Genomic DNA, 26,907 nt, shown 5'->3' on the forward strand with positions numbered 1-26,907 from the left:
TTCCTAACATTGATAGAAAGCACCTTTGACAGCTTATCCAAAACCATGAGTAACAGAAATCTTCCAGGAAAGAGGTGTGTTGAAGCAATTCTGGTAGGGGATCTAAAAGAATCCATGTAGAATCCTCCTCCTCCTCCCAACCATGAGGTAATGCTCAGCCAAAATCCTGATGATGAACATGACCGAGGAGTAGACCTCCGCTAGTCTGAAAGGAAAAGGTCTGGCAGGTAGTAAGTAAACTAAGCCCCCCAGTTTTCCTTTCCTAATTCATGAAAGGACTCCCCTGGAGAAGGAGAATCTGCTATTTCAAGGAAAGGACTCTCTCCCAACAGTGGAAGCTCTTAAGAGACACGTGTGTGTGTGTGTGTGTGTGACTTTGGGCTGTCCCACTATGTGGGAAGAATACCTCCATTATGGATAGGAGAGGTTCCAACCTCCTAACTTCAGGGTTTAAGGAAGCAAAGAAATCTTCACCAGCTCTGACAAATGGGTTTCCACCAGTTGAGGGACCCTCTGTGCTGGAGTTGGAGGGTAGATTCTCTTCAGAGCCCCTTATGAGGGCCACTGAAAAAGCCAATAAGGAACTTGGCACTTTGACAGCTATCCCCGTTGTAGAAACAGCTGACTTCGAGATGGACCATGTTGGCTGCATAGATGACTGCAGTATAACCATGCTGGCTGTGCAAACAGTCAAATCTCTTCTTAACCGATGCCTGCTTACTCACTGAAGCACTCCACACAGACAAGAATGATGGCGCCTTGATCTGATACACTAAGATGACAGTGCCATAGAATGCATGCTCTGCACTGATGAACAGGGTAAAGGCATCCGAGGCCGGTTATCTGTCTTCCCTGTACAGGTAACAGAAGTGGATCACTTTGAAATTCCAAGGGGAGGCAAAGAGGTCCACGTCCGGAACACCCCATAGGTGGAAGATTCTGTCCGCGACTGTCAGGTTGAGCGACCACTCGTGCGGGTGGAATGCTCGACTCAGGAGGTCCGCCACCACGTTCTCTGTTCTTGCCAGGTAAACTGTTCGTAAGAGCATGTCCTTGGATAGGGCCCAAACCCAAATCTGTACCGCCTCCTGGCAAAGCAGGAAGGAGCCCATGCCTCCCTGCTTGTTTATGTACCACACTGCGACTTGGTTGTTAGTCTGGATCAAAATCACTTTGTGGGCCAGGTGATCCTGAATGCAGAGATGGTGTACCGGATCGCTCGCAGCTCCTGGAATGGTCCAGCCATGGAGAGGGCCAGTTAACTGAGCCCCTCTCATCACGAGGAAGAACCGGAGGGGACGTAGAAGACAACAGTGAGTCTGAGGGGTCTCCACGGCCCCTCGGTGTCGAAGTCCCCGATGCCGGAGTCAATGGAGCAGACTTATTGGTGCCAAAAAGCTGCTCCATCTTGTCCAGATGGGAACGACGGCCCTTGGGGGTCATCTAGGCACAGTTGAGGCACCCGCAGATGTCGTGGGAAGCCCCCAGGCAAAGGATACAGACCTCGAACAGATTTATGAGAGACATGGCACTGGGGGTACTTGTGAAAACTGGGATACACCATGAAAACAAGCCACGAGTGGTCGATGGCCGGTGCCCATTGGAAGGTGACACGCTTGGGAATCAACCGCAGAAATGAGAGAAACACTTACCAAGATGCTGGGGGGACAGACAGTAGAGAGGGACCCCGCACGGAGGATACCGGAGGAAAAAAAAACCTTGAGATAAAGAATGTATTGAAAATTAAGAAGAGCGCTCCGAGAATCGTGAGGCAACTGCTTCGCGGAAAAAACAAGACTGAAGAGGGTCCCCGCATGGATAGTGGCATGCTCAGTGTGCCAGTCAAGGTTTCTAGAAACTTTGACAAACGTTTTCCGTGCTGGGCTCCATCTGATGATGTCACCCATCTGTGAGGACTACCATCTTGCTTGTCCTAGGAGAAAAAAACAGTTTTACATGCAGTAGTGGCTCCTTAGAAAACTGCATGACTGATATGCACGTAACATTATAAATTTTTATGGACATGTGGAGAGATGTCGTGGGGGTGGAGACAGGGCTGCTCCTCCCCTCCTAGGCAACATGCAAGGAACAGAGGATGGGGAGAAGAGAAAGTCTGTAGCAGACAGAGCACAATACCAAGCAAATAAGAGCCCTCTCCTTTCTGTAGGGAAAAAGAAGAGAGGATAGCAGAACAAAGAAGAATTCCGTTTGCCTCTGCATATTTCTAATTTATAATCCCTTTTTCTGTACTAGCAAAAACAGCCCAGAGTTTCTCAGATTGTCTGGTCCATAACAGCTGTCAATTTTAAAATGAAATGAAAGTGAAAATGAATATTGTTTTATTCTGTTAAGTAATCAACAGCAAGCATACAGAAACTTAGAGAACCTCTCCATAAACTACACAGAGTATATTAGACTTCAGTGGTTGCCCAACTCTAGAAGGCACTAAATAGCAATTGTTATAGTAGATTAAAAAGCACTGGTTCAAGTACAGATCCCTGGGGTACTGTACTATTTATCATCCTCCATTAAGAGAACTAACCAGTTAATCTTATTCTGTTTCCTGTCTTTTAACCAGTTCACAATCCACAACAGTGGTACAGCCACAGGTGGGCTTAGGCCCATCTGACCCAAACAGACCCACTCAATCAGGGCTGCCTGACACCAGAAGAAGAGGTCTGCAGGATGGCCATCACGGTTCTCATCCTGCAACAGCTAAAGGAGGAAAGGATTGCCCCAGACCCCATCCCATGGCAGCTGAAGAAGGGTTCTGCGGTGCCTGAAGATACCTTGAGTGTGTATGTATGTATGTATGTGTTAAAGCCTGTGCATTCCTCTCTGTGTGTGTGCGCCTACAGAATTGCCCTCTGTGTGTGCGAGTGATAGGGCTTTGCAGACAAAGCATATTGTCTTTGCAAAGTGTACCTTTCACTGTTCCAGGCACCACCAGGTGGTCAGAGACAACCACAACAGTGTGATTGACCAAAAAGTCTTTTATATACAAAGTTTTGGTAAAGGTCTATGTTGTGCGTGAGATCAAGGTGAGGCATTCTGCTAGTATGTAGGGTTTTTTTTGTAGGAATCTGTAGCAGTCCTGTTAGTTCTGCTTTCCTAATAAGAGTTGTACTGATGTTTTAAGGCCATTGGAATATTTGCAGTACTGCCTTTTTGATTAGGGTTGTTACTGTTTAAATTTTGGGAGTTAGTGCTGTTTTGTATAATAGGTTTGATATATAGGTACTGAGTGATTATTTTGCAGGGTTTTGTATTACTTTAAAGTGCCTAGTAATGGAGAGACTGTGTCACTGTTACTGAAGGGATAATTTAAAATTATTTTTTTTTATGGTGAGTGTAAGGGGAAACATCCCAGTTCAGCCTAGCCAGCCATCTTAGAAGCCCAGTCCAGAGGCATTCCACCCATTAAGAAAGATGGAAGGAAGGCCAAATGATTGCCGGTATTGTTAGAAGGTGAGGTGCAAGAAGCTATTTTAGCCAAAAGACCTTATTTCAAAAATTGGAAGACGGATACATCTGATGAAAATAAGAAAAAGCATAAGCATTGGCAAGTTAAATATAAAACACTGATAAGACAGGCTAAAAGAGAATTTGAAAATAAGAGTTTTTGCCTCTACGGCCAACTTAACTTTTTAAAATATATCTGAAGCAGGAAGCCTGCAAGGGAGTCGGTTGGACTGTTAGATGGTCAAGGAGTGCTATCACAGAAAGACTAATTTTTTGCTTTGGTGTTTACTGAGGAGGATGTTGGGGAGTTACTCATTCCAGAGACGGTTTTCAAGGGTGATGATTCAGATGAACTGACCAAATCACGGTGAACCTGGAAGATGTAGTAGGCCAGATTGACAAACTGAAGAGTAGCAAATCACCTGGACCAGATGGTATACATCCCAGTATTCTGAAAGAACTCAAAAATGAAATTTCAGACCCATTACAAGTAATCTATAACCTATCATTAAAATTATCCGTTGTACCTGAAGATTGGAAAGTGGCTAATGTAACCCCGATATTTAAAAAGGGCTCTAGAGGTGATCCAGGAAACTATAGGTCAGTTAGCCTGACTTCAGTGCCGTAAAAAATCATAAAGAATAAAATCGGCCCTCCGACAGGTATTTAAAAATTTTGATTTTTACACTTCCTGGTACCTGTCATTTCAAATGTCATTTGAAATGACAGGTACCAGCGCACCCTGGTTACTGTATAGGCGCTGTATTAAGCGCCTATACAGTAAAATGGGTTACGCGGCCATAACCCTTCCCTACCGCTTTAAAGCCGCGGCATGCATTTGCATGCGATTAGAGGAGAGTATCGGGGAGTTAGTGAAGAGAACTGTGCGTGCGGGGAGGAAGGGTGCGCCTGACACTACCGCACTGTTTCTACCGCGGCCTTACTGGATCGACCTGAGAGGGAGGGTAATTTCCAGGCAGCCAATTTACCTTGGTAAGCCACTATTTATATTTACCCATGTAATTGGCTTTGAAAATTGCCTTCTTAAAGCAACAGACTCAAGCACAATGCACAGATACTAATAGGGACGTTCCACAGACTATACATAAAATATAATCAAATATTTTCCTAACTGGTAATTTACATCTGCAATAAGAATCTTTCACACAATCATAAGTTATTCTACAGATGTTACAATTATCACACACAAACACACACAGATATATATCTATATATGCATACACATACAGTACATACAAAAATAATAAAACAGAACATGGCAATCTAATGTGGTGATTTTGAAAATAATGTATAACACATTTAACAAATTGCTGACTGGTTTGCAAAGGATTTTTTATGTTGTAATGCAGACCCGATATCGATCGGCATCTATAGGTACTCTCCAAACAGCTCTATGTAATAATGTGCTGGTAGTTATCCACTGGTGCCTACACACTGCCTGAGAAAATCTGTAGATCTTTAGGAATTCAACCCACATTTTCATTCAAATTTACTAAATATTAATAATACAATTTAAAATTAGCTTCAGCTACCCAGGTATTTTTCAACTTCCCTTGGGCTAAATCATTAGTGAAAGAAGTCAAGAAGGGGAAAGCCTGCATGCCCCCTTCAGCTTCCTATGGTTAAATACGGTGTTATATCAAGAAAGGGTCGCACGCTGACATCCTTTAAAGTGCATAGTGACATCCTAAATTGATGTCCTACTAGGGGTAATCAAGCATTTCCAAAGGCACAGCATGCTGCATTCAGAACTGTCAGGGAGGATGTGCGTTTGGCATGGCTACTGAAAATTACTGGTTTACACCAATGAGATTTCTGCACACCCCTTTACTATACCAGAGAGCATCTGGATTTGGGAGAGTTTGGGATTAGGGCTCATAGCGAGCACAATTCTGTGGGGAGACGGAGTGTGGATTGTGCCTAGTTTCCCCAGCTTGTAATAACACTGTTGAAAACGTTTTCCTTTTAGTTTCCTTTCCTGGTGGATAAATGTACTTTGGACAGTGGGCTTATTTTTACTCTCTCACACTTCAGAAAGAGAATGTTATCATATGAACTGAGTTTTCTTATTGCTGAGAGAGTGACCACGCCTCTACAAAGACAATTATTTGCTAGTATTTTCCTTGCTTCTGAGAGACAGAATTTTATTGCTACCTGGACCCCGAGTTCACTGGTTGCAGAAGTCAGCCACTGCTGCTTTCTCAAGTGTGTGTGTGTGTGTGTGTGGGGGGGGGGGGGGGGGGGGGGGGGGGTAGGACTGTTTGTTTGTTTTCATTTTGGAAAATATAAACTGCTGTGTAAAGTTTGGGATTTTTTTTCTCTGATGATGACCCTACCCTGGGGTGGGTTTTTGAGTACTGGCCAGGCAGCCAGAGTAGCTCTGCCAAAGACTGACCATCACTGGGGGCCTTTTCTTGAGTAGTACCGTATATACTCATGTATAAGTTGATCTCATAAGACAAGGGTATTTTTTGGGCCCAAAAAGAAATTTCCATGACCTGTGGATAAGTTGAGGGTAAAACCAAGGGGGCTTATGAAATGAAGGTGAAATCATACTAAGAAACATAACTTAAGAAAATCTTTGTCGGAATGTTTGAATAAATCATGTAACTGTTCTTTGGTGGTGCCATCAGAATAAACGATGTCTTCACTATCTCCATCTGTTGAATAATCATCAGATACTGATTTGCCTTTGTCTTCATAGATGGCATCGTCTTCTGATCCACCTATAGCATTGCTATTGCCACATTTCAGGAATTACTTCTTGACCATTTCTGGTGGAATTGAATCCCAGGATTCCTTTACTCATTTCAATACCAAATCAATGTCTGGTTTCATCTGGTTCCCTCCTTTTGTTAACTTTGTTTGACCAGAACACATCCATTGTTGCCACATATGCTGCAAATGGCCCTTGAAAGGCTTGTTGAGACAGACATCTAATGGCTGAAACATTGACGTCAGAGCTCCTGGAATCACTGCTAACAAGGTGGCCATTTTCTTTGCATCATCCTTTACATCCTCTGTTATGTGTGCGTGGAACATATCCCACACAAACAGTGACGGTGGTTGCACCTGGTCACCTATCCCACACATCGCACAGTCACCATTTCATTCCCTCCTCATCTATCCAGCCTTAAGGATGAACCTGAACAGTTATGCCTGATGGAATTTTTAGGTTCTTGGGCATTGATTTCCTCTTGAATATTACCACCAGGCGCAGTTTTATGCCATCTGCCAGGCAAGACAGGACTACCATGAAATGGGTCTTTTCATGACCAGTTGTTTTTAGAAGTATGGTCTTCTCACCAACGCCAGCTACAGTGTGATTGCCAGATATATCAAATGTCATTGGCATTTCATCCATATTTATTTAAAATTATTTTTGGCCCACGCCCTCCAAAGTGTGGGCCGGGTTACAATAATACATGCATAAGAGCAAGTATGTACATACATAATCAGTTAAAATGAACTACGAAATAAGACGTAGGACAAGGATTGCGTATTCATATCAAAATGATTCTTTATTCTCTGCTGAATAATGAATTTGTGGAATGAACAGATCTTTTCATCAAGCTCTTCAGGCATTTCTGTGAAATCTTTGTGCGCTAAGGCAAAATCCATATCTGTTCATGAACCGCGAACACCAACTAGACGATGCTGTGAATTCTTTCAGACCTTCGGTCACTGAATATTTTTCTACTTTTGCCATTTGAAGGGCACGAATCCTAATGCGCGAGTGAGTCACAATGTAGCCACTCTGTATTCCATTACATTCAAATCCTTTTTCATTCCATCAAAAGGCACAATTTTGAAATGCAAGGCTTTCTTTGACTTTGGCATTTCTAGCAGTTTTTCCTCATTTTTCTCCAATCTCCGACAAGTTTTGCACTAACGTTGAATTCTCTTGCAGCTGTTTGAATCCTTCCCTCCCTTCCTCCATGGCTGTCCTTGCTGTTTAAATTATTCACTCGCTGCCTCTCCCAATCCCTTAACTCGTTCATTGCTATCAGGACAAAGATGGCACTTGCAGTTGATAAGACATCTTCCCTCCTCCCTTGCGGTGTCCTAGTTGGTGGAAGGACAGCTTCTCCCCCACCACTTTCTGGATCCCTTAACTCAACTGCTCGCTATTGCTATGAGGATGACAACAAACCTGCGGTAGCTCAGGTATGTCCTCCCTCCTCACCCACAGGGTCCCATTGGCGCGCTTTGAATCACGCGGTTCTAAGTGCGCCAATCAGACACTGGCTTGGGAAGAGGAAGGACGCACCTGAGCAATCTCAAGTCCCGTAATTGTTCTGATAGCAGTGAGTGGATGAGTTAAGGGATCAGGAGGGGGTGCGGGGGAGAAGCTGTCTGAATGCCACACAGACTCTGCGGAGAAGGAGGGAGGATGTGCCGTATCAACTGCAAGTGCCATCTTTGTCCGGATAGAAACAAGTGAGTTAAGGGATTGGGAGAGGGAACGTGCAAACGATTCAATCATGAATCTTGAATTATTAATGTGGATTGACCCATGGATAAGGTGACCATGATTTTAAAGAATGATTTTTGGACTAAAAGATTTTGACTTATTCACAGGTACATACAGTAGTTTTAATATAGCATCCTGCAAAGGAGAATTAGTTGCCCAAATCAAGTTTGTGTTTTTCCTATCCTCGCCACCTCTCAGGACCAGAGACCGTGACAAACTGAATGGATTTTTTTTTGTAAAGAACAGCTCTAAAGCAGGATATTATGACTAATTAGCAAAAAGTGAGCACTAGAGTGGACTAATAGGAAAGTCCAAATGAAAAGTTGCAGCATATGGTAGAGATACAAGGTATACTCCCGCTATACAAGTGATACCCAACCCTGTCCTGGGGACCCCCCAGCTAAACAGGTTTTCATGATATCCACAATGAATATGTATGAGAGAAAATGTGCATGTTATGGAGGCAGTGCATGCAAATTTTCTCTCATGCATATTCATTGTGGATATCCTGAAAACCCGACTGGCTGGCGGGACCCCAGGACAAGGTTGGGAACCACAGCACTATACAGTAGTGGGAGTGGCATTCTCGTAGATGTGGCAATGTCTGCCCGATCAGTGTAAAACTCAGTCTTGGCTACTATCACATCACCCACTTAAATCACACCAAAACGCAACATCCTGCCTGTCATCGTTCTGCCTGTGATATGGCAAGTGGTCAGACAGATGGATGACCACACTCTCACCATACTTCGTACAAGAATACAAATACCATGCTTCAGCATTAGTGCAGATGGAACCCCTTCTCTTACTGTTCCATGTTCTTCATTCAAAAACACAATTAGAAGCCAATAGATATCTGTATTTTAGGCTGACAGAAGCTTTTTATTATGGCATGATGTATAGTAGGTTTGAAGTCTCTTCAAAATCACCTGGATGATAAAAAGACTACTTGAGTTTCTAAGGAAAGCTTATTAGTTCTGACTTGTATAGATTAGCAGCATTATCAAACCATGGGTTGTCCCATAAGCCAAATTATTGCTATAATATAAGGCTTCAGTCTTTGCATGAGCTCCTTATTAGCTGTGGGAAGCTCAGTGATTGATAGTAAAATATTCTCTATATAGTTACCTAGAGACAGCTTCCAAGCTCAAATTCACATTTAGCTCGATTCAGAAATACAGATTTTCAGGAAATGTTGGTGGCCTCATTATTGCTCACCAACTGAGTGACAGAAACTCATGCTGCCAACTTTATGTTTTAACTCGCCTGAGAGCCATTGCTCAGTCAGTTAACCATCTTCTCTAAAATTACAATTCAAGACTGACTCTCATTCATCATGGCAAACAGCAGGTTCAGAGTGGAAGAACTAACTCTGCCACCGGGGATAAAGAAGTAAACAGCACACATACGAATGCCGTGCCTGGCTTTCATCCATCCACAAATTCAAATTCAGCCGCTTCCTTTCCTTCAGTTAGACTGATTTCACCTCTCTCGGGGTGCAGCAACAAATGCCCACTGCAGACAACTGCAGCAACTCTTAGCCATTAAGAGGGGTAAACAACAATTTAGCTGGGTAAATTGTCCTTCCTCAATTTGATTAAAAGAATCCACCTTGGTCCACATCGTGCACCCACTTGCAGATGCATTTGGGAGCAGTGTTTTGGCCAGGATCAGAAAGTAAGACACGTAGACTGAAGTTTCAAATCCACGTGTCACTTCCCATAAACAGTGCCTGCAAGTTCATGATCAAAGGGAAAATCCTAACTTTCAACTGATTTTGCTGAACATATAGTAAAAAAAAAATAAATAATAATTTGCTTTAATTTTAATAGCAAATTGTGCACACATCCCATAATATTTTGGTACACTCCCCTGTATACGCAAGGCCACTCAAGATTCTTGGAGCATGCACTGAAATCCCTTAATGCATAGCCTAAATGTCTTGTGAGAAAAGCTGAAGACCAGATCTTGTCAGACAGCACCCCATGATCACATGCAGAAATCCTTAAAAGCAATCCACCTCCCCTTCCAACCAGCAGGTACTCACCAACCAATGGCACATTTAATCTGTTTTACACAGTATGGAGGCAATTTTCAAACCATCTGCTTCAGGGGCAAAGCCTGGGGGGGGGGGGGGGGGGGGAAGGGGCCTGTGACCAAAGCACACACACCATTTTCCTTTCAGAAACCACCACAGTACTTTTACACCCATTCTGCGTGCACGGGTAGAATTTTGTAACACACAGATCTGAAAATACAATCTACCTGTTCTTTTTCAATCCCATCTAACACATCCCAAGAACGTCTCCCCTAAGCAAAGCTAAGAACACACACCTTGCAGGACCGGATCGAGGGAGGGCAGTTTTCAAATAGCTATGAAACATGCCCTATGTAAGTTTACTTCCTCTCTCTCACCTACAAATGCCTTCACTCTGAACCACCTCACTGCCTCTTTTCTTATCACTCTCTACACCCCTCCTCATGCACTCCACTGGTCAGATAAGTCAGTCCTATTCGTGCCCTTCTCCACTACTGCCAATTCCAGACTCCATGCTTTCCACCTGGCTGTGACGTGTGCTTGGAACAATCTTCCTGAACTGATGCGTCATGCTCCCTCTCTTGCCATGTTTAAATCCCATCTAAAGACCCGCTTTTTTTGAGGCTGCTTTTAAATCTTATGCCTGATTGTCTGCTTTTAGTCTTGTTAGCTAACTTTCTTTTCTTTTAATCAAGTCTCTTGTCCTGTATGTTTGTCTTATTAGTTTGTAAGCTTTATTGAGTAGGGACTGACTTTTTGTATGTTTGTATAGCACTGCATATTTCATGTAGCGCTATAGAAATGTTAAGTGGTAGTAGTAGTATTTCCAGGTGTGCACTAAAGAATTTTACTGCATTTCTGAATGCTAATAGAAATTGACCTCTGCTTCATTTCTCACAACAGAAAAGGGGTAAAATCCTTAATACACATCCTGTTGTGTGTTATTACTCATGATATTCCATGAGCTATTGCTAATGGTTATTTTTCCTGATTCACAACCATGCATTCCTTCTGGCTCATTGCAAGAAGGACCACTTCAGCAAGAGCCAAACCACAAACATTTTTCCTCAGCTAACTAGTGGGGATGGGAGGCAGGGGTTAAAATGCAGTGCCTTGAGTATTTTTAAGAACCTACCACTCTGGCTGTTCACCAGTGGAGAGAGGAAGCACTAGGAAAGAAAAGCCAGTAGACAGTATAACCTTTGCAGGCCTCAGAGAGACAGCAGTGATCACAGCAAATCAGTCCTTTGCACAGGGATAAAAAGTAGGGGAGTATGAGGAACAAGAAGTGCATGAATGAGTAGGGAGCCTGGGAAAGAAGAAACAGAGTGATCATGCATGGAACATCCAAGAACACTACTGCTGGAGATGAAGACCGCGTGTGGCACCTTCCCCCCCAGGCTAGCCATTTGCCCCCATTTACTGTGCCACTTCAGAATCTACCCAACCTCTCGCCATCTCTCTCCTTTGCCCTTACCATTGTGTTGGGTCACAAAGAAAGAAAGAAAGAGCATGCAAAGACAAGATTGCTGGCTCTCTATTTATATAAAATACTTCTATCTCCAATTCTAAGCAGGTAACAGGCCTGCATCTATATGGAAAGGGTTCAATTTGGCTCAAGTTTTACACTTATAGCCACCAAGGCCATACTTCTCAGCTTGCCAGGGCTCGAGTCAGACAGAGATCACATTTTTGTGGCCCTCCTACCTCTTATCTGCAAGAAGGCTCTGCAGTGAAAGGGGCATGTAAAATAAAATCCATGAGAAAACAAAGAACAGAAGAATTGAAAATTTAATAAAATAAAAACAAATTATTCCAAATAGCAGAATACCTACAGGGAAATTATCTCAACAATGGAATACAAATAGGTTTTTTGTGTTTGGTTTTTGATGCATCTTGGGTGGGCACAATACCAATAAAAGTTCAGTATGCCAGCTGCTGGTACCAGTAGGGAAATCAATTCGGCAATGGACTGCGCTTTCTTTTCGGAGCAGGATTTGTGGAGATCCAGATTCACACACATGGCCATTATACATTTTTCCCCTTCAGATGCCCTTAGCATTCATCATCCTCAAAGTCAGTCCTGCCTGCAGAGCTCTCGTAAGCCATTTCTTTGATTAACATTCCCCAGGACAACTGACAGGTTATGAATAAAGTAATTACCAAGGACAAAACAGCACAGAGAATTTTCTGTTGCAAAATAATCCGAAATAACAATTATCGCAGAAGCAGAAACATGATTTACTAATGACAGCCAAGGGCCTGATTCTAGGATTCGATCTCCTCTCTTCTCTCTCTTAACCATCCCGTAAATCACACTGACCTCCTTATTCCTCAGGGACACAGATTTTACCTTTGCCGTTTTGTGCACAGCTGGACTAACCATGCTAAGATTCACCGCTTCATTCATCGAGACACAGCGCTTCATTTACCAAGGCCTCCCCCCCCCCATTGTATATCTATGGGACAAAAGCTTACTAAAGCAGTCCCCCCCCCAACTCCCCAAGCATTGAAGTCTCAGAGATCCTGCGCCCTCAGTATCAGACTCACAGGTCCGTTGATTATGCCATTTTTACTGACATGACATTTTTTTCACAGACATGCCATTTTTTGGTTGAATTTTCCTCTCTTCTACTGTCAGTAAATTTACTGACAGCTGGCATACCTGTGTAGCTAACTGTAGATAGCTGCTTATCACAGTCGTGGTGACATCGTTCCTTCTTCCTTTCCTCATATGAGAAGCTATAAATGCAACAGCTGAAGATCACTGTGAGCTCTTTAGTAAGCAGTGCAGTGAGCAGGAAGTTACCCAGGTAAAGTCTGCCACTGAATACACCCACCTAAAGATGCCTGGATAACTTCAGGCCAGTAATCTCCACCTCCAGCCTCCACCCAATCAGACTTACCCGGCTAAAGATGAATATCAGCACTATCAGGATACATTTAGGCCGTTACCTGGAACATCCGCCTCACCACCTCTTTTTACCCAGGTAAAAGTGCCATTCAGCAGGACAAGAAATTTAAATCTTGGGGCTTATCAGATTAACTAAAGAGTTACCCAGACAACCTCTTCTCACTATCAACCTCCATGTATCTAGTGAAAGGAAGGCTCTAAAATGAATCCAGGAAAGTACTTTTCTCATAGAGAGGATAGTGGATGTCTAGAACAGACTTCCAGAGGAGGAGGCAAGGGAGACGACCAGGATTAACTAGATCTGTGGCACCACAGTAAGAAGACTGGGTGTGCCCAATGGTCTTATCTGCTGGCATCTTCTGTTTGTTAATATCCTTCTGTCCCATGGATCTTAGCAACTGTAGAGCTCTATGGATGTCATGCACACAATAGGAAAAAACCGCACAAATAAAAACAAAATTGATATTACTAGAACCAAACTACTTTCAATGAAAAAAACCCAAAAGACAAAGAAGTTCCATGCAGAACTAATGAAGCCTACTTTCTGGGATGTCTGCACAAAAAAAAAAAAAGTAAGGAAATTTTGGGTCGATAGGACATACATAGGCACACATGGCGATCTCAAACATTCTTCCATTCAGAAAGCAGATTAAGAAAAATACACTCTAGGGAGAAAGGGATATCGAGTATATTTTGTAATCTAGACTAGAATTCTCAGATAAGGGGAATTAACTGGATGCACATCAGTGGCTCATGGGGGAAGGAGAAGCAAATTTCAAAACGTGTTTTTATGGTTTACCCACATACATGCTTGTGAATACTGCTCTCTAAATGTTTGGCTATAAGGTGAAATTAGTTTTTACCTGATAATTTCCATGTGTACAAAATCACCACACCAGTCAGACCAGTCCAGATGAATGGATTAAGTCCACCAATCAACAGATGGAGACAACAACAGGTTCATTGACATCACCCTTCATATACCTCTGTGCTACATCATCAGCCTGCCAGTACTACCTGTAACAACCTAACTTTGGACAAACTACTATAATAGATTCTAAAACTCATTTTGGAAGCCCTTTCCAACCAAAGGGCTTCGAAAGAAAAAGTTAACAGGAAGCAAAAACGAACTAGAATCTGTAGAGTACTTGCCTGCTCAACTGAATAAATTACATAATTCTTCCCTTACTGTATCATCCAAATGAAAGACCTGAAAAGTTTAGCAGTTTTATAGCAGGTTCTGCATTAGTTTGACTGGACTCAAGGAAATAATCAAGTAAGAACTAATTTCACCTTCCTCATCATCCAGTCAGACAAGTCTAGATGAATGGAATGTACCCAAGCTACTCCTGATTGGGGTAGGACCCTGCCAAATTTCTCAATACCTCAGAGACAGAGAAAGCCTCTTCCCTGCCACTCACATCCAAATGATAAAAAAAACTTCACAAATGAATGCAAAGACGACCAAGTTGCTGCCTTACAAATCTCTAAGGGAGAAAGCAAATGCAATTCCACCCATGAGGCTGCCCTTGTGGAATGAGCATGAATCTGCTTAGACATGGTTCCACCAGCACTGACAAACCCCTGTAATGATTTCCTTAATCCAATGCAAATCAGAAGCTTTGGAGGCTGCTACACCTTTCCAAACTCCATTGTACTGTACAAACAGATGATTAGACTTTCTAAAGGAATTTGTAAACTTAAGATAACCACAAGAGAACTCATCTCACATCCAAACTATGAAAGCAACTTGTACTCTGCTGAATTCTTATCCTTCTGCAGGCATATAGACCAACTGATTCGAATGAAAAGCCAAAACCACTTTAGGAAAAGGTACCATACAAATTCTGACTTCATCCTTCGTAATTTTCCAAAAAGGTTCCCTGCAAGCAAGAACCTGCAGCTCAGAAAATCTCCCTGCAGAACAAATAACCAAAAATGCCATCTTTAAGGTGAGTAGTTTTAGTGAAATCTCTCTAACAGGCTCATATCTTGAACTTGATAAGAAAGACAATATCAAATAGAGGTCCCATAAAGGCACCGGCGGCTTCATGTGCTCGACTCCCCTCAAAAAAATGAGGCACATCTTTATGACAGCTGTTAAAGGCCTGGTTAGTGTTATCCATTTTTAACCATTAATTGGTTTTCCTGATGGCTCATTAAATGCTGCTGTTTTAATTATTTTATAATTTAAAAAAAATATTACTGCATTATGACTTTTTTGCATTATGAAAAGTGTTGTATCAGGAAGGCAACTAAAAAGTATTTTTAAATAAATAGAGGTGACAAAGGCCTACCAAAAACATGACCCCTGTAGTACAAAATAGATATCTGACCTTCAAGGCCTTTGGCCAGCCATTCTCACTGACATGGCTGCCTTGTTAGGCTCCAAAGAAGCCAAAGAAGTAGAAGACTTTCTAGAACATTTAAAAAAAAAAAAAGTATTCACTACTGGCTGAGAGTATGCAGTTTTAATTAAATGAAGCTTCTCAAGGGCCAGGCTAAAAGGCAAAACTGAGCCAGATCTTGGTGTAAAACCAGCCCCTGCAATATGCTTGAGGTGGAAACCTCAACAGTGTACCTTGCAACAACATACCAAGGACACCTTGGCCAATCTGGAGCAACCAGAAAGAACTACCAGGCTCAGATGACCTGAGATCTTCTGAATCACTCTTCCTATTAAAGGTGATGGAGGAAACATGCACAGAACTCTAAATCAGACCATGGAGCCCAGCTAAGCCCCTTCCTTTTTTTATTTCTTGGGGGGGGGGAGAGGGGGAAATGGATCCACCTATCCACATTTGTATTCTGAAAGGTTGAAATCAGGTCCTTAAGTGGAATTCCTCACTATCTGTTCGAAGGCTGTCTGAGACAGAGACCAATCTCTAGGGATGATGATATGGTGACTGAGAAAATCAGTTTGAACATTAAGAACATAAGTCTTGCCATACTGGGTCAGACCAAAGGTCCATCAAGGCCAGTATCCTGTTTCCAACAGTGGCCAAGCCAGGTCACAAGTACCTTGCAGGATTCCAAAGGGTAGACAGATTCCAAGCTGCTTATCCCAAGAATAAGTTTTGGATTTCTGCAACTCTACAATTGTTAATGGACTTTTCCTCCAGGAACCTGTCCATTCCTGCTATGTGAGTAGCCAAAATCTTCGAATTCTTTTCGGCCCAAATGAGAAGCAAATCCGTCTCCAGAAATACCTGGGGACTTATGATCCCTTCTTTATGGTTCACATACGCCACCATTGTGACATTTTTGGGCATTATTCTGACCAGCTGGCAAGTGACCAATGGCACAAAATGAAGAAGTGCTAACTAAATTGCTCTGGTTTCCACCTTGCTTCCTTGAGACCACTTGACCTTGCGTAACCTGTCCCAGACAATGAGCTCCCCAGCCTGACGGATTACTGTCTGTTGTTACTATCACCCATGCGGGGGAGGGAGGAGAGGAAGGGGGGTGTGAGATTCGCTCCTTTTGCCAGATTGCTGTAATTTAGCTACCAATGCAAACTCATTCTGAGCATCTCCAGTACCACCAATGTCATGGTGCTATTCTGAGAATGAGGATTCCCATCTGGAAAGCAAGGCTCTCTGAACAGACCCCTCATGTGTACCCTCTCCCAAGGCACTAAATCCAGCTTTGCTGCCTTGGAGCCCAGGAGCTGTAGATAACACCATGCCAGGTTGAGAACAGGGAATGAATCTGTTTCTAAAACTTCCAAATCCTCTGCTCTGTGACATGTACTCGGCCTCTATCCATGTCAAAGAGAGAGCTCCTAGATACTCTAGAGACTGTGGCAGTTGTAAATTGCTCTTGGTAAAATTGACCATCTAACAGAGTTCCTGCAAGACCTTCACTACCCTCTGAGTGTGGCCACTGAACTCTCCTGTGCTGACTCTGCCAAAATTCCTTCTTTTTGCAGTGTTGCCGCCACAACCACCATCACTTTCAAAAGCAGGTCAGTGGGGCAATAGCCAAACAAAAGGGTAGGGTCTGAAACTGAAAAATGCCTTCATATCACTGCAAAATGCAGAAAACGCAAACGATCCCTCTGTATTAGGATGTGCAGATATACCTCCATAAGATTCAGAGAAGTCAGAAACTCTCTTCCTTGCTGCCATGACAAACCTCAAGGTTTCCATCCTGAAATGAGTTACACTAAGAACTTACTGATTTTCCTCTTGGACTCCTCCTTAAATAAGCTAAATACTGATCTAGGCCCCATTGGGCCCTTGGAACCTGGTACCACTGCCTTTAAGCTGAGAACCCAACTGAGCATAGACTGTATGGCTTACCATTTTCTGACAGAGCAACAGGGAAAACCATAAAAATGTAAACAGGATGAGAGAATTCCAGGGCTTATCCATCCCAAATGATTTCCAAGACCCACTTAATTTGGACCCACCTTCGGTAAAATTGCACAAACTTCCACTTACCTCCAGCACCAGAGTTTGGGTTCCCAAAAACTCAATGAATGCCTCAAGAGGAAACTGATCCTCCATATAACCTGAAATCTGCTCCTTCTCATCTGCAATATTTAAAATATGCAGGGATTGAGAGAAAGGTTGTCAGCTCTTCCTTATGAAAGTACTGTATCATAGCCATACTGTTATGGGCTGAAAGAAAATGCTTAATACAAAGAAGCGAACAAGAAAGAAAAATCCTTTTATCACAAGATATCTTAAAGGAGAGTGCTTACCAAGCAAAGTAGAGTAAATACCAGCTCAGCACTCTGAACTGTTACACTGTTAAATATGTCACTACCCCTAAACTTACATACCAGTAGGTTGGTTGGTTTGTTCGTATAATATTTTCCAACTGACTGGCAATATAATTTTTCATCTCATATATACTAGTAAGTTTGAATTCTTGTAAATCATGATTTCTTGTAAATTAAGCCTAGAAGGCAGAAATGAATCAATGCTGATCTTTAACATACTAGTTAACCTTAGTTAAGATTAACTTTTAGTATTTCAACAGCTTTGAATATTTCTACAAGTGTGATCAGTGCAATCTCATTATGATGTAATTATCTTTGTTTCTTCACTGCCACCAAACTAGTCTGGCTTCATAGAAACATTTGCAAAGCACCCATACACCAGCCATCAACACCCAGAGTCAAACATAACTATTAGCATGGCCCTCTGATGAAAAACATCAAGGAAGCTAAATGTCTCAGGCGCTAACAGACAACAGGATGCCACTGTTTTATGTCAGCCCCCAAATGAATCATCCTAATATAAATATATTATTATTCTGCAGTATCTGAACATATAAAGAAATATTTAAAGGAGTACTCAAATTGTAATGACTTGGTTAAAACAAATATAGCAGTTAGTTAGTAGTCTTTTAGAAGTTAATGTTTATTTATGTTGTGTTGTGGATTGGCCTGTTGGACCAATGGCAAGTACTGTACACGGCCATACGGAGAATCTGGGTTCTGCTCCTACATCTCAAGCCATTTAGGGCTGGGGATGCTGTGGAAGCAGTGTTTCCAGTTCTTGGGTTGGGAGGAGGGAGCCTCAGCTATCATTCAATAGATACCCAAAGGCCAAACTTAGGGTCCACATAAGCCAGGTTTGGGAGGAAGGCTTGGCACGACTGGGTATGCATATTGTGGATTTGTACAGGGTGGCACACCTGAGGGGTGGCAACAGCGGGAGAGAATGAGGGCCGCCAGTGGAGCTCAACCTGACAGCGGCTAAAAATGAGGAAAGGCCGCAGCAAATTTTCTCTTAGCTGTACGCGTGCCCTCAGTTTTCCAACCCTACCCCCAATCGCAAGAAGGCCGTTGGGGCCAAAGGAAAGACTAGCCAGTGGTGCCATGCTGGAGCTCATCCCACCATGGCCCAAAGTGAAAAGGACGATGAAGGTGGCCGCGGTGAAGCTCATCCCACCTGGCCCGGAGAAAGGAGGCCATGTGTGCGTGTGTAACAGTGGCGTAACCAGAACTGAATGCAGTAGGCATACAGGTCTAGGCCCTACTAGTTGTAGTCTTATTGATCAATGACGCCTTAGAATGTACCTGACAATAGATTTCTAAGTAGTCTGCAACAGCCATCATGCATCATGAGTAACACTTTAAAATATTTTAATTCTATTATTTCAAGCATTTGCCAACATTATAAATGCCTTATTAATCTGTATTATTTTTATATTTGCAGTTTATTAATATGCAATATCGTAAAAATTAAACAAAGAATACTTAAAGACATCAGAGTCAATCATGAATTAAAACAAAAATCAATGTATTCCTTTATGAATATTCTTTCCAAAAACGCAGAGTATATTATAGCTAAAATAAAACAGCAATAATTATAAGAACTTAAGATTTGCAATGGATGCACAATATAACTAAAACAGTTCATATTACAACATGCAAAAGAAATATTCAAATTCTGGTGTCACCTTAACACAAACCCTTACAAAAATATAATAAAAAGCCACCTAGAACCTTGCCATACCATAACAGCATTAACTTTCAGGACTCAAACAGCAGCAACCTTATCTATGAAAAGGTAGCAAGGCAAATTTTACACCAGGCCCTAGAACACTAATATTTATTTATTTATTTATTTATAGGCTTTTATATACCGGAGTTCATGCACTAGTGCATACCACTTCGGTTTACACTGAACAAGGAACAGAAAATTACATCAAACAGATTGAACAATTAAACAAGTATACAATTACATCCAACGATTGGGTATAAATAACATGGCTAACTTAGTAGGAACTTAGAGTTTGAGGTAAAGGAGAGAAATAGTACCAAGTGGTAACAGAACAATGTTAATAGCTAAATAATAAATATAAATAGTAAATACAAATTCTTATAATAAATACAGGTGCTTACAGATTACAGTCTTCATGAAAAGTTTACGTCTACAGAATAGGGTTAAGTAAATTAGAACTGGCGGTTATTTCTATAGGAGTGAAGACTTCAAAAACTGAGGTTACATCTGGATTAAGAGGTATTGGTGTAGCATGCTCAAATATTTAATGATTTGGAATTGTGAGACCAAGGATAAAATTAGGAGTTGTTTGATATGATTATAAAAGCGAGAATGATTCAAGTTCTGGGACGTGGTTCTGAGCTAGACCTTTAAGTGTAGGCTTTTGTAAAGAGCCAGGTCTTGAGTTTCTTTTTGAATGTTCGAGTACACGTTTCGAGGCGAATGTCCGTGGGGAGGGCATTACTGTTTGCACCTACTGGGCAAACAGCATGTTGGACTGCTATAAATCTCTACAAAAAAACTACTCACTAGCTGAAATACTACACCTCTGTCACACATGCAGAGCACAGACCGACCCTTACATTATACAGAATAAGGGACTACAAATTGGAAGCAAACATGCAGATAAGATTGAAATGGAAAGCCCAATAAACTAGTCTCTGTGAACTCTGGAATACTGAAGAAAAAGAAAAATACAAATATGCAAGAAATGCACATTCCCAAAGATGGCATATTCCAATTGATGAAAGTCAAAACATTTTTTCTTTCTTTATTTGTAGGCTTTTATATACCGTCGTTTGGAACTGGCCTTCACAACGGTTTACAGATATAACAAAATACAAAAGAATTTTACAATTGGAGAACCAATAAAAGCGGTTAACTGAACTAACAATATAAAATCATAGGGATGCAATCAGTCAAAAACAAACAATGGTCTATAATATGTTAAAAGATGTCATTTATTTAACATTTTTATATACCGAAATTCATGTAGCAATGTTACATATCATTTCGGTTTACATTATAACGTTAAAAACACGCATGAAAGAGTGCGATTACATCGAACAGGATCTTGCCATGGTAGCAAATGATTAAGATATTGACCAGATGAGGTGGTGCTCCCACTCCTTCATATTCAGGAGAGTCTGCCAATAACCTTTCTGCTCCCTATCCAGAGGGCTCTATGAGAGGCCTGAGCTTATCGGATGCAGTCATGTAAGTATTGTTACAGTTGATGAGCCGCAACATGGGCATTAAAGTCCTTTTCCCAAAACATTTTCAAAATCTAGGATCCTTATTGGAGTGGAGTGGAGTAAAAGTCCCCTCCCAGTGCTGGAAAAAAAATCTGTTTTTTTAGCTCGCTTCAAAGCTGTCTCTACTATCATAGACTGATGCAGTAGTCGAACTACCCCAAACCCAGGGGACTGTTGAACTCTGTACTAAAGGTCCAATTTCTTGATTACCAGGGGTGGGGGAGGGGTGGGTGGCAGAAGGCTGCCATATTCTCATTTGTAAATCCTGAAGGATCCAATAGATCAGAATCGCTGTTGGTTTGAAAGGTGTTTGCAGAATCTGAAATAGTCCAAAGACTGTGTGGGGATCCTTGTCCCTATGAACACTGCCTACAATAGTCTTAACCAGCTTGTCCAGAATTTAGAGTATGAAAGGCCTTCTGGTGGAGATGAAAGCACCAATAGGTGAGGTAAGAATACAGAGGGAATACCCATAGACCCTTCCTATGATCCAAGCGGTGGCAGGATGCTAACCTATTACCCTGATGTAGACAATGATAATGATTAAGGTAGGGTCCTCAGTCATCTCAGAAAGGAATAGTCTTGGGGGATCCAAGATGGCCATGCTGGTGAGATGCACCTGAAAGTGCTCCTCAGGTCCTTGTGAGAAATTGGCATGCCGCATACTGGTAGGAAGCGGAGAGCCAAAGAAAGAGAGAGTTACAACAACTTACCTCAATTACTGGCCCTATGGACTCATTTGCAGCGAGGAATGGAGATTCCAGGAGTTGGCTCGCTGGGGAACTTACGGGAGGAAGTTGAACCTGGCATTCCCCCTGAGCTGCAAACATCGCTCTACCCGGAAGAACGGTGTGCCCCGGCCAATCCGGCCGAGGCTAGATCCCAGGGCCTCGTCGCTGGAAGGAAGTGGTGCAGATGGAACCCGGGGATTGGGGGTGAATCCCCCATTAGAGCCCTCTAACATCGTGGGTCTTGGCAATCAGATTTCCTCATCTGAAGATCGGCAACAAAATGAAGAGGTAACCAGCGGGATTGATTTTCATTTTGTAGAGCTTGAGAAGCCTGCACAGATTACTCTTGAGGCAATTTGGGACGCAATACATCTTTAAATACAAATATTGCCACACAATTGAAACCAGTAGTTAAATCCTTGAATGGCTTGGAGGACTGGGTGAGAAATACAGAATTGGAGATAAAAAAATAATCTGAAGAATGTGAGAATTTGAAAAAAGAAGTTCTTGCTATTAAGGATATGCATTATTCCTTTTTGAAGGAGAATCTGAGTCTAAAATATAAATTGGAGTCAATGGAAAATCGAGCTCGGGTTAAAATATGTGATTTATTAATTTTCCAAAGGACCCTTTAATTTCACCGAAGGATATGTAGAAGACATATTTGTTAGAAATTATTAAAATTCCTGAACAGACTTTTCTACTTATAATAGAGACTTTATTATATTTCACCTTTCAAAAAGGGTACTGAGGAACAACATGGTGGCCAGATTTTTACATCACTGGAATCACAACTGGAAAAACATGGCTTTTCAAAAAAGCTTTTCAAAATGAGAATGGGGAATAGGATGTACTAAGAAACAAGAAAAGAACTCAAACACAGACAAAAAAAAGTCACCAGAGAACATATATGCGTTCTTTTTATTTTTATCATACTTAAGTATTAAGTTAAAGAATTACAGTATATTGCATATATGGATAGTCCATAAATGGAATTACAATACACATTGCATATAGTATTTGAATCATGTATCTGAACAATTTCGGCACCTACTAATTAAATTACAATCTATTTCGAATTTATTCATGTGCCTATTTGTAAACCGTTGTGATGGTATATCACTGAATGACGGTATAGAAAAGTTTTTAAATAAATAAAATAAATGTCACAAATATTATTGAAACAACGCAGAGGGATATGGTCTCTCCAGTCACAATTGTTTCCTTTTTTTCAGAATTTGATAAAGAATGGATACTTAAAAGATTTTTCCGGAATCATGCTGAAAATTTCCTTGAATGTGCAAGCTGTTCATTTCTTATTTTAAAACCTAGGGTTCTAGAAATGGAGGCTTTTTTCCCTCAAGTATCCGTGTAAATGTATCATAAATACCAAAACGCCTCATATTTTCTATACCCCTTCTCAGCTTTCTTCTTTTATACGTGAAAGATTTTCTCCTGTGGTTAGTTCCTCTCCTATTGTTTAAAAAAAAAAAAAGTAAGTCCTTGGATGCCGTTCATACAGAGAGGTCCTCGTTGTTACCAGCCTATTTCCATTTTATTCTAAAAAAATTGTTTTTCCTTAGGTTGTGGTAAGGGATCCCCAATGAGGATTAATACATAGGTGGTTAAGTTTGTTTATTTCCTGAATTTTTTGTGTTTGTTTAATATGAAATATATTGCCATAGCCATTTGTTTTCATTCAAGTATGTTATTTCTTGAATATGTCATGGAAACTTATAAATAAAGAATAAAAAAAAAAAAAGAAAGGAATAGTCTTGGGGCATGCAGATGGCATCCCGTGCTCTGCCCTCAGATTGCTAGCTAGATTCCTCCGCAAAGAAGGAGAGTTTGCCTGACTAATATGGGCTAGTTCCTTCTACGGGACCTCAAGGATTGGAGAAGAGGACGACTCCCTTGAGGGTGCACTTCACTAGCCACCAGAGGGGAAAAAAAAGTCTTCATCAATTCAGTCACCTAGTCTATGGACTGTGGTATCCTTTGACCAAGAGTTGGAGAACAGACATCCTTCTCTGAAATCAGCATAGGACCATTCTCTTAAGAAGCACATCCTGGACTTCTTCCTTTGTTAACTGCGCTGAAACCAATGAAGCATATGGGATCCGGTGTCTCCAAACGAAGCCCACATGTAGATGACAGAGAAGGAGACCTAGAAGGTCTGGGATTTGGGAAGAGGAGGCGAGACGGGGATAAAGGCTCCAACTCAGAGGAAAGTAAGTGTAAGGAATTTCATATCCTGCCTATTACCATAGCAATCTCCTCTGGGTCCTATCAATGCCTGTTCCTGCCTCAAGTGTGCCAATGGCATTGGAGACCTGTGCACCATCTTCCAGGCCCTGTTCCTCTGGGATCTCGAGAACATTTGATCCCAGTCATAGCAGTTAGCCAAGAAGTGATTACATCTCAGGTACTGGTAACATATCACAACCATTGGAGATGGACGTTTTAATTATTAAAATCATTTATAAACCGCCTACCCGACAAATGCAGGCCATCCAAAGTGATGTACAATTAAAAGAATAAAATCCAATAAAAATAAAACAAGCCACTTGCAACCAACAAACAGTCCTTGAAGCCACTGGAAGTGGCCTTCTTTTATCCAGGCATCTCGAGTTATTCAAATTTTATACTTTTTTTTTTTTTTTTTTTTTATATATAGAGGCAGCACTGAAAATTGTTAATGAGGGGTTGCTGCGTAACTCAAAAAGCAAGTTAAGAGTTAGAAACTAGGAGAAATAAGAAAAATGAAGGACATGACAGCAAGAGAGAACAAACATGTCCATACAGAATCTTGGACGTGTCATGGCTATTCAGCCCTGTTTGTCGACGAGATCTATAAATGTTCCAAAAGGAAATTCTGCACCCATGCTTTACATCAAGCTTAAAATACACTAATAATTTTTATTTTGCATGACTCGGGGCTGTCAGTAGCACTGTGGTTTCTACAGTGAGCACACAGTGACAGTAAAATTGTAGAAAGCATTGTGCTGCCACAGCTACCAGAAACAGAAGAAAGCGGGCACTGCTGAGATCTTGGAGCACCCCTGTCAAGCTCAGAGCCATACCAAATCAAAATCCCCAATTACTGTAAAGACCTAACATCATTGCAGAGCCCTTTGCTGCTTGTATTTTATGTTCACACGAAGGACTGCAGATGTTTAACAGAGAGTAAAAGAAAACATCAGTTCATTCTTACCATTAATTACTGGAGTATAAACGACAATGCCAGCCAGGTTGGGATCGGAAACCGTTGTGTCTAGTATAAGGCCACCAATGCTGAAAAACACAACTAAAATATTTAGATTACTCCAACGATCTCGGGTACACAAATGCAGATTCCATTTCAAACAATGCCATTCTGAGTAAGATGTCTAGAGGACAAACTGATCAAAGCTTTCCCAGAGCCGCAGATTGGGAGAAATCCTTTAATACTCTGGGCCCTCTCTTTTCATACTTTGCAGCCAATGTAATAAAGTGCGTCCAACCTAGTGCACGGGTTTAACCGCAGTTGGACACGTGTTTTAGACACACTAGACTAGCACCCGATGCAATAAGGAAATTAAGAGCGTCCAAAACAAGTGCCCAAACAAATGCGTAGCCGATAGCACCTATCACATGTAAATGCCATGTCGATGAGGCTATTACCTCCCCCCTCCCCCCCGATGCAGAAAATCGCTGGGCGCCCAACGCACACTTTTTAATGCAGCAATGGAGGTGGTGTAAAGTCAATCCACGAGTCAAAGGCTCATGACAAATGAAAAAAATATGGTCCTCTGTGGCTCCTCCTACTTAGTATCATGAGACAAATTTACTGCTGGTGGTGTTGAAAAATAAATGTATATAAAAATTTCTTCTGGACGCACAATTTAGATGCCCATAGCAAGGGGCACTTAGCTATGGGCATCTTCTGCAAAATCGGCCAGAAGAAGCGGGACAGAAATGGACACTCGTATTGAGCACCCACTGCAACTGTGGGCGCCCGATGCATTTGAGTGCTAGGGACACACAATTCTCCCCTAGCACATCCTTTGTTTTTACACACCCCTTCATTTAAAATACTATATCGGGTACCGAGGGGATGTGGTTGCCTGTGCTTTAGAAAAACGGGCGCTCAATATGAGCATCTGTTTTCAATGCACGTCTTATTGCACTGGCCCCTGAATATTTCTACTTGATGTTCCCATTAAAACATGCAAACCAGGGAGGCAATAATCTGAAAATGCCCCTCCTCCCCATAGAACACAGCGAGAAGTCACCTAGCGTGTGCACAGCACTTGCATTTGTAGCTTTAATCAAATTCGGAGGCACTGGGGGCGGGGCCCAGGAAAGCAGGCAGGGGAGATTTCATTTTGACATCCCATATGTACTTTGCATCTGTTGCAATGCAGGTGCCAAGCAGGCGGGTCCTTTATACCTGTGATGCAAGTGGCAGCATGAATTTTCATACCACAGGTAGAAAAGACACGGTGACCAGTGCTTAAGAAGTAGCTCTCTCGTGACCTTTGTCCATAGGCTTTTCTCATATCGTGCCTTGTCTTTAAACTGCAGAGAACCTTCACTGTTACCTATCCTGTCACTGCCACAGACCACTGATCATACTCAGACTGCAGTTGCTGAAGGACACACAATCTTCCTGCATTCTCTTATTAAACAGAAATAACTGCGCAGCAGATAGAGAGAGAAAGAGCTTCCACTGAATATATAAATTAAGTATATCAAGATTAAGGGAGAGTTTAGCTAGTCTCAATTTTTGTGCTACTTTTTCCCTTCATTACAGTAACAGAGGCCAATACTTAGTAGGCGTTTAGTGATCAAGTTATCTGGATAACTTGTTCCTTATATTCAGTGGGATAAACGTCCCACTGAATATACTAGTTTAACGTTATCCGGCTACATGTAACTTTAAAACCTAACCAACTATGGGGTTATTTTCTAAACGTTTATCGCATGCGATAGGAGGCAAATAAGCTGAGGGGAGGAGTCTGGGCAGGGGGGAGGAGTCAGCCGTGGCACTGCTGCTGGCGATAATGTGAGGGACATTATCATCAGCAGTAGCGCGGCGAATAGCACCACCTTTTACGGTGGTGCTATTTGTGTGAAAGGCTGCAGTCAGCCGCACTGCGGCCGGCGAAATCGAACTGCCAGGGTGCCAAAGGCTGCGGCCTTTCACAGGCCCGCCCCCTTTTCGCTGGATTCAGCATTCTGCGAAGAATGATGAATCCAGCCCTATGTTTGAATATAGCCGGTTAGCTT

General features: G+C 41.9%; 1 protein-coding gene across 5 annotated transcripts in view; it reads right to left on the reverse strand.

The window, feature by feature from the left end:
- Positions 1-26,907, reverse strand: part of SLC41A2 (solute carrier family 41 member 2) — a 160,665-nt gene that overhangs the window by 76,373 nt on the left and 57,385 nt on the right. For all 5 annotated transcript variants that reach the window (XM_029601523.1, XM_029601520.1, XM_029601522.1 and 2 more), the window contains one exon: positions 24,851-24,930. In XM_029601523.1, the coding sequence (XP_029457383.1) occupies positions 24,851-24,930 (80 nt within the window). The remainder of the gene's footprint in view (positions 1-24,850; positions 24,931-26,907) is intronic.

The sequence above is a fragment of the Rhinatrema bivittatum genome, chromosome 4 (assembly GCF_901001135.1).
Source record: "Rhinatrema bivittatum chromosome 4, aRhiBiv1.1, whole genome shotgun sequence".
In the NCBI taxonomy this organism is placed as follows: domain Eukaryota; kingdom Metazoa; phylum Chordata; class Amphibia; order Gymnophiona; family Rhinatrematidae; genus Rhinatrema; species Rhinatrema bivittatum.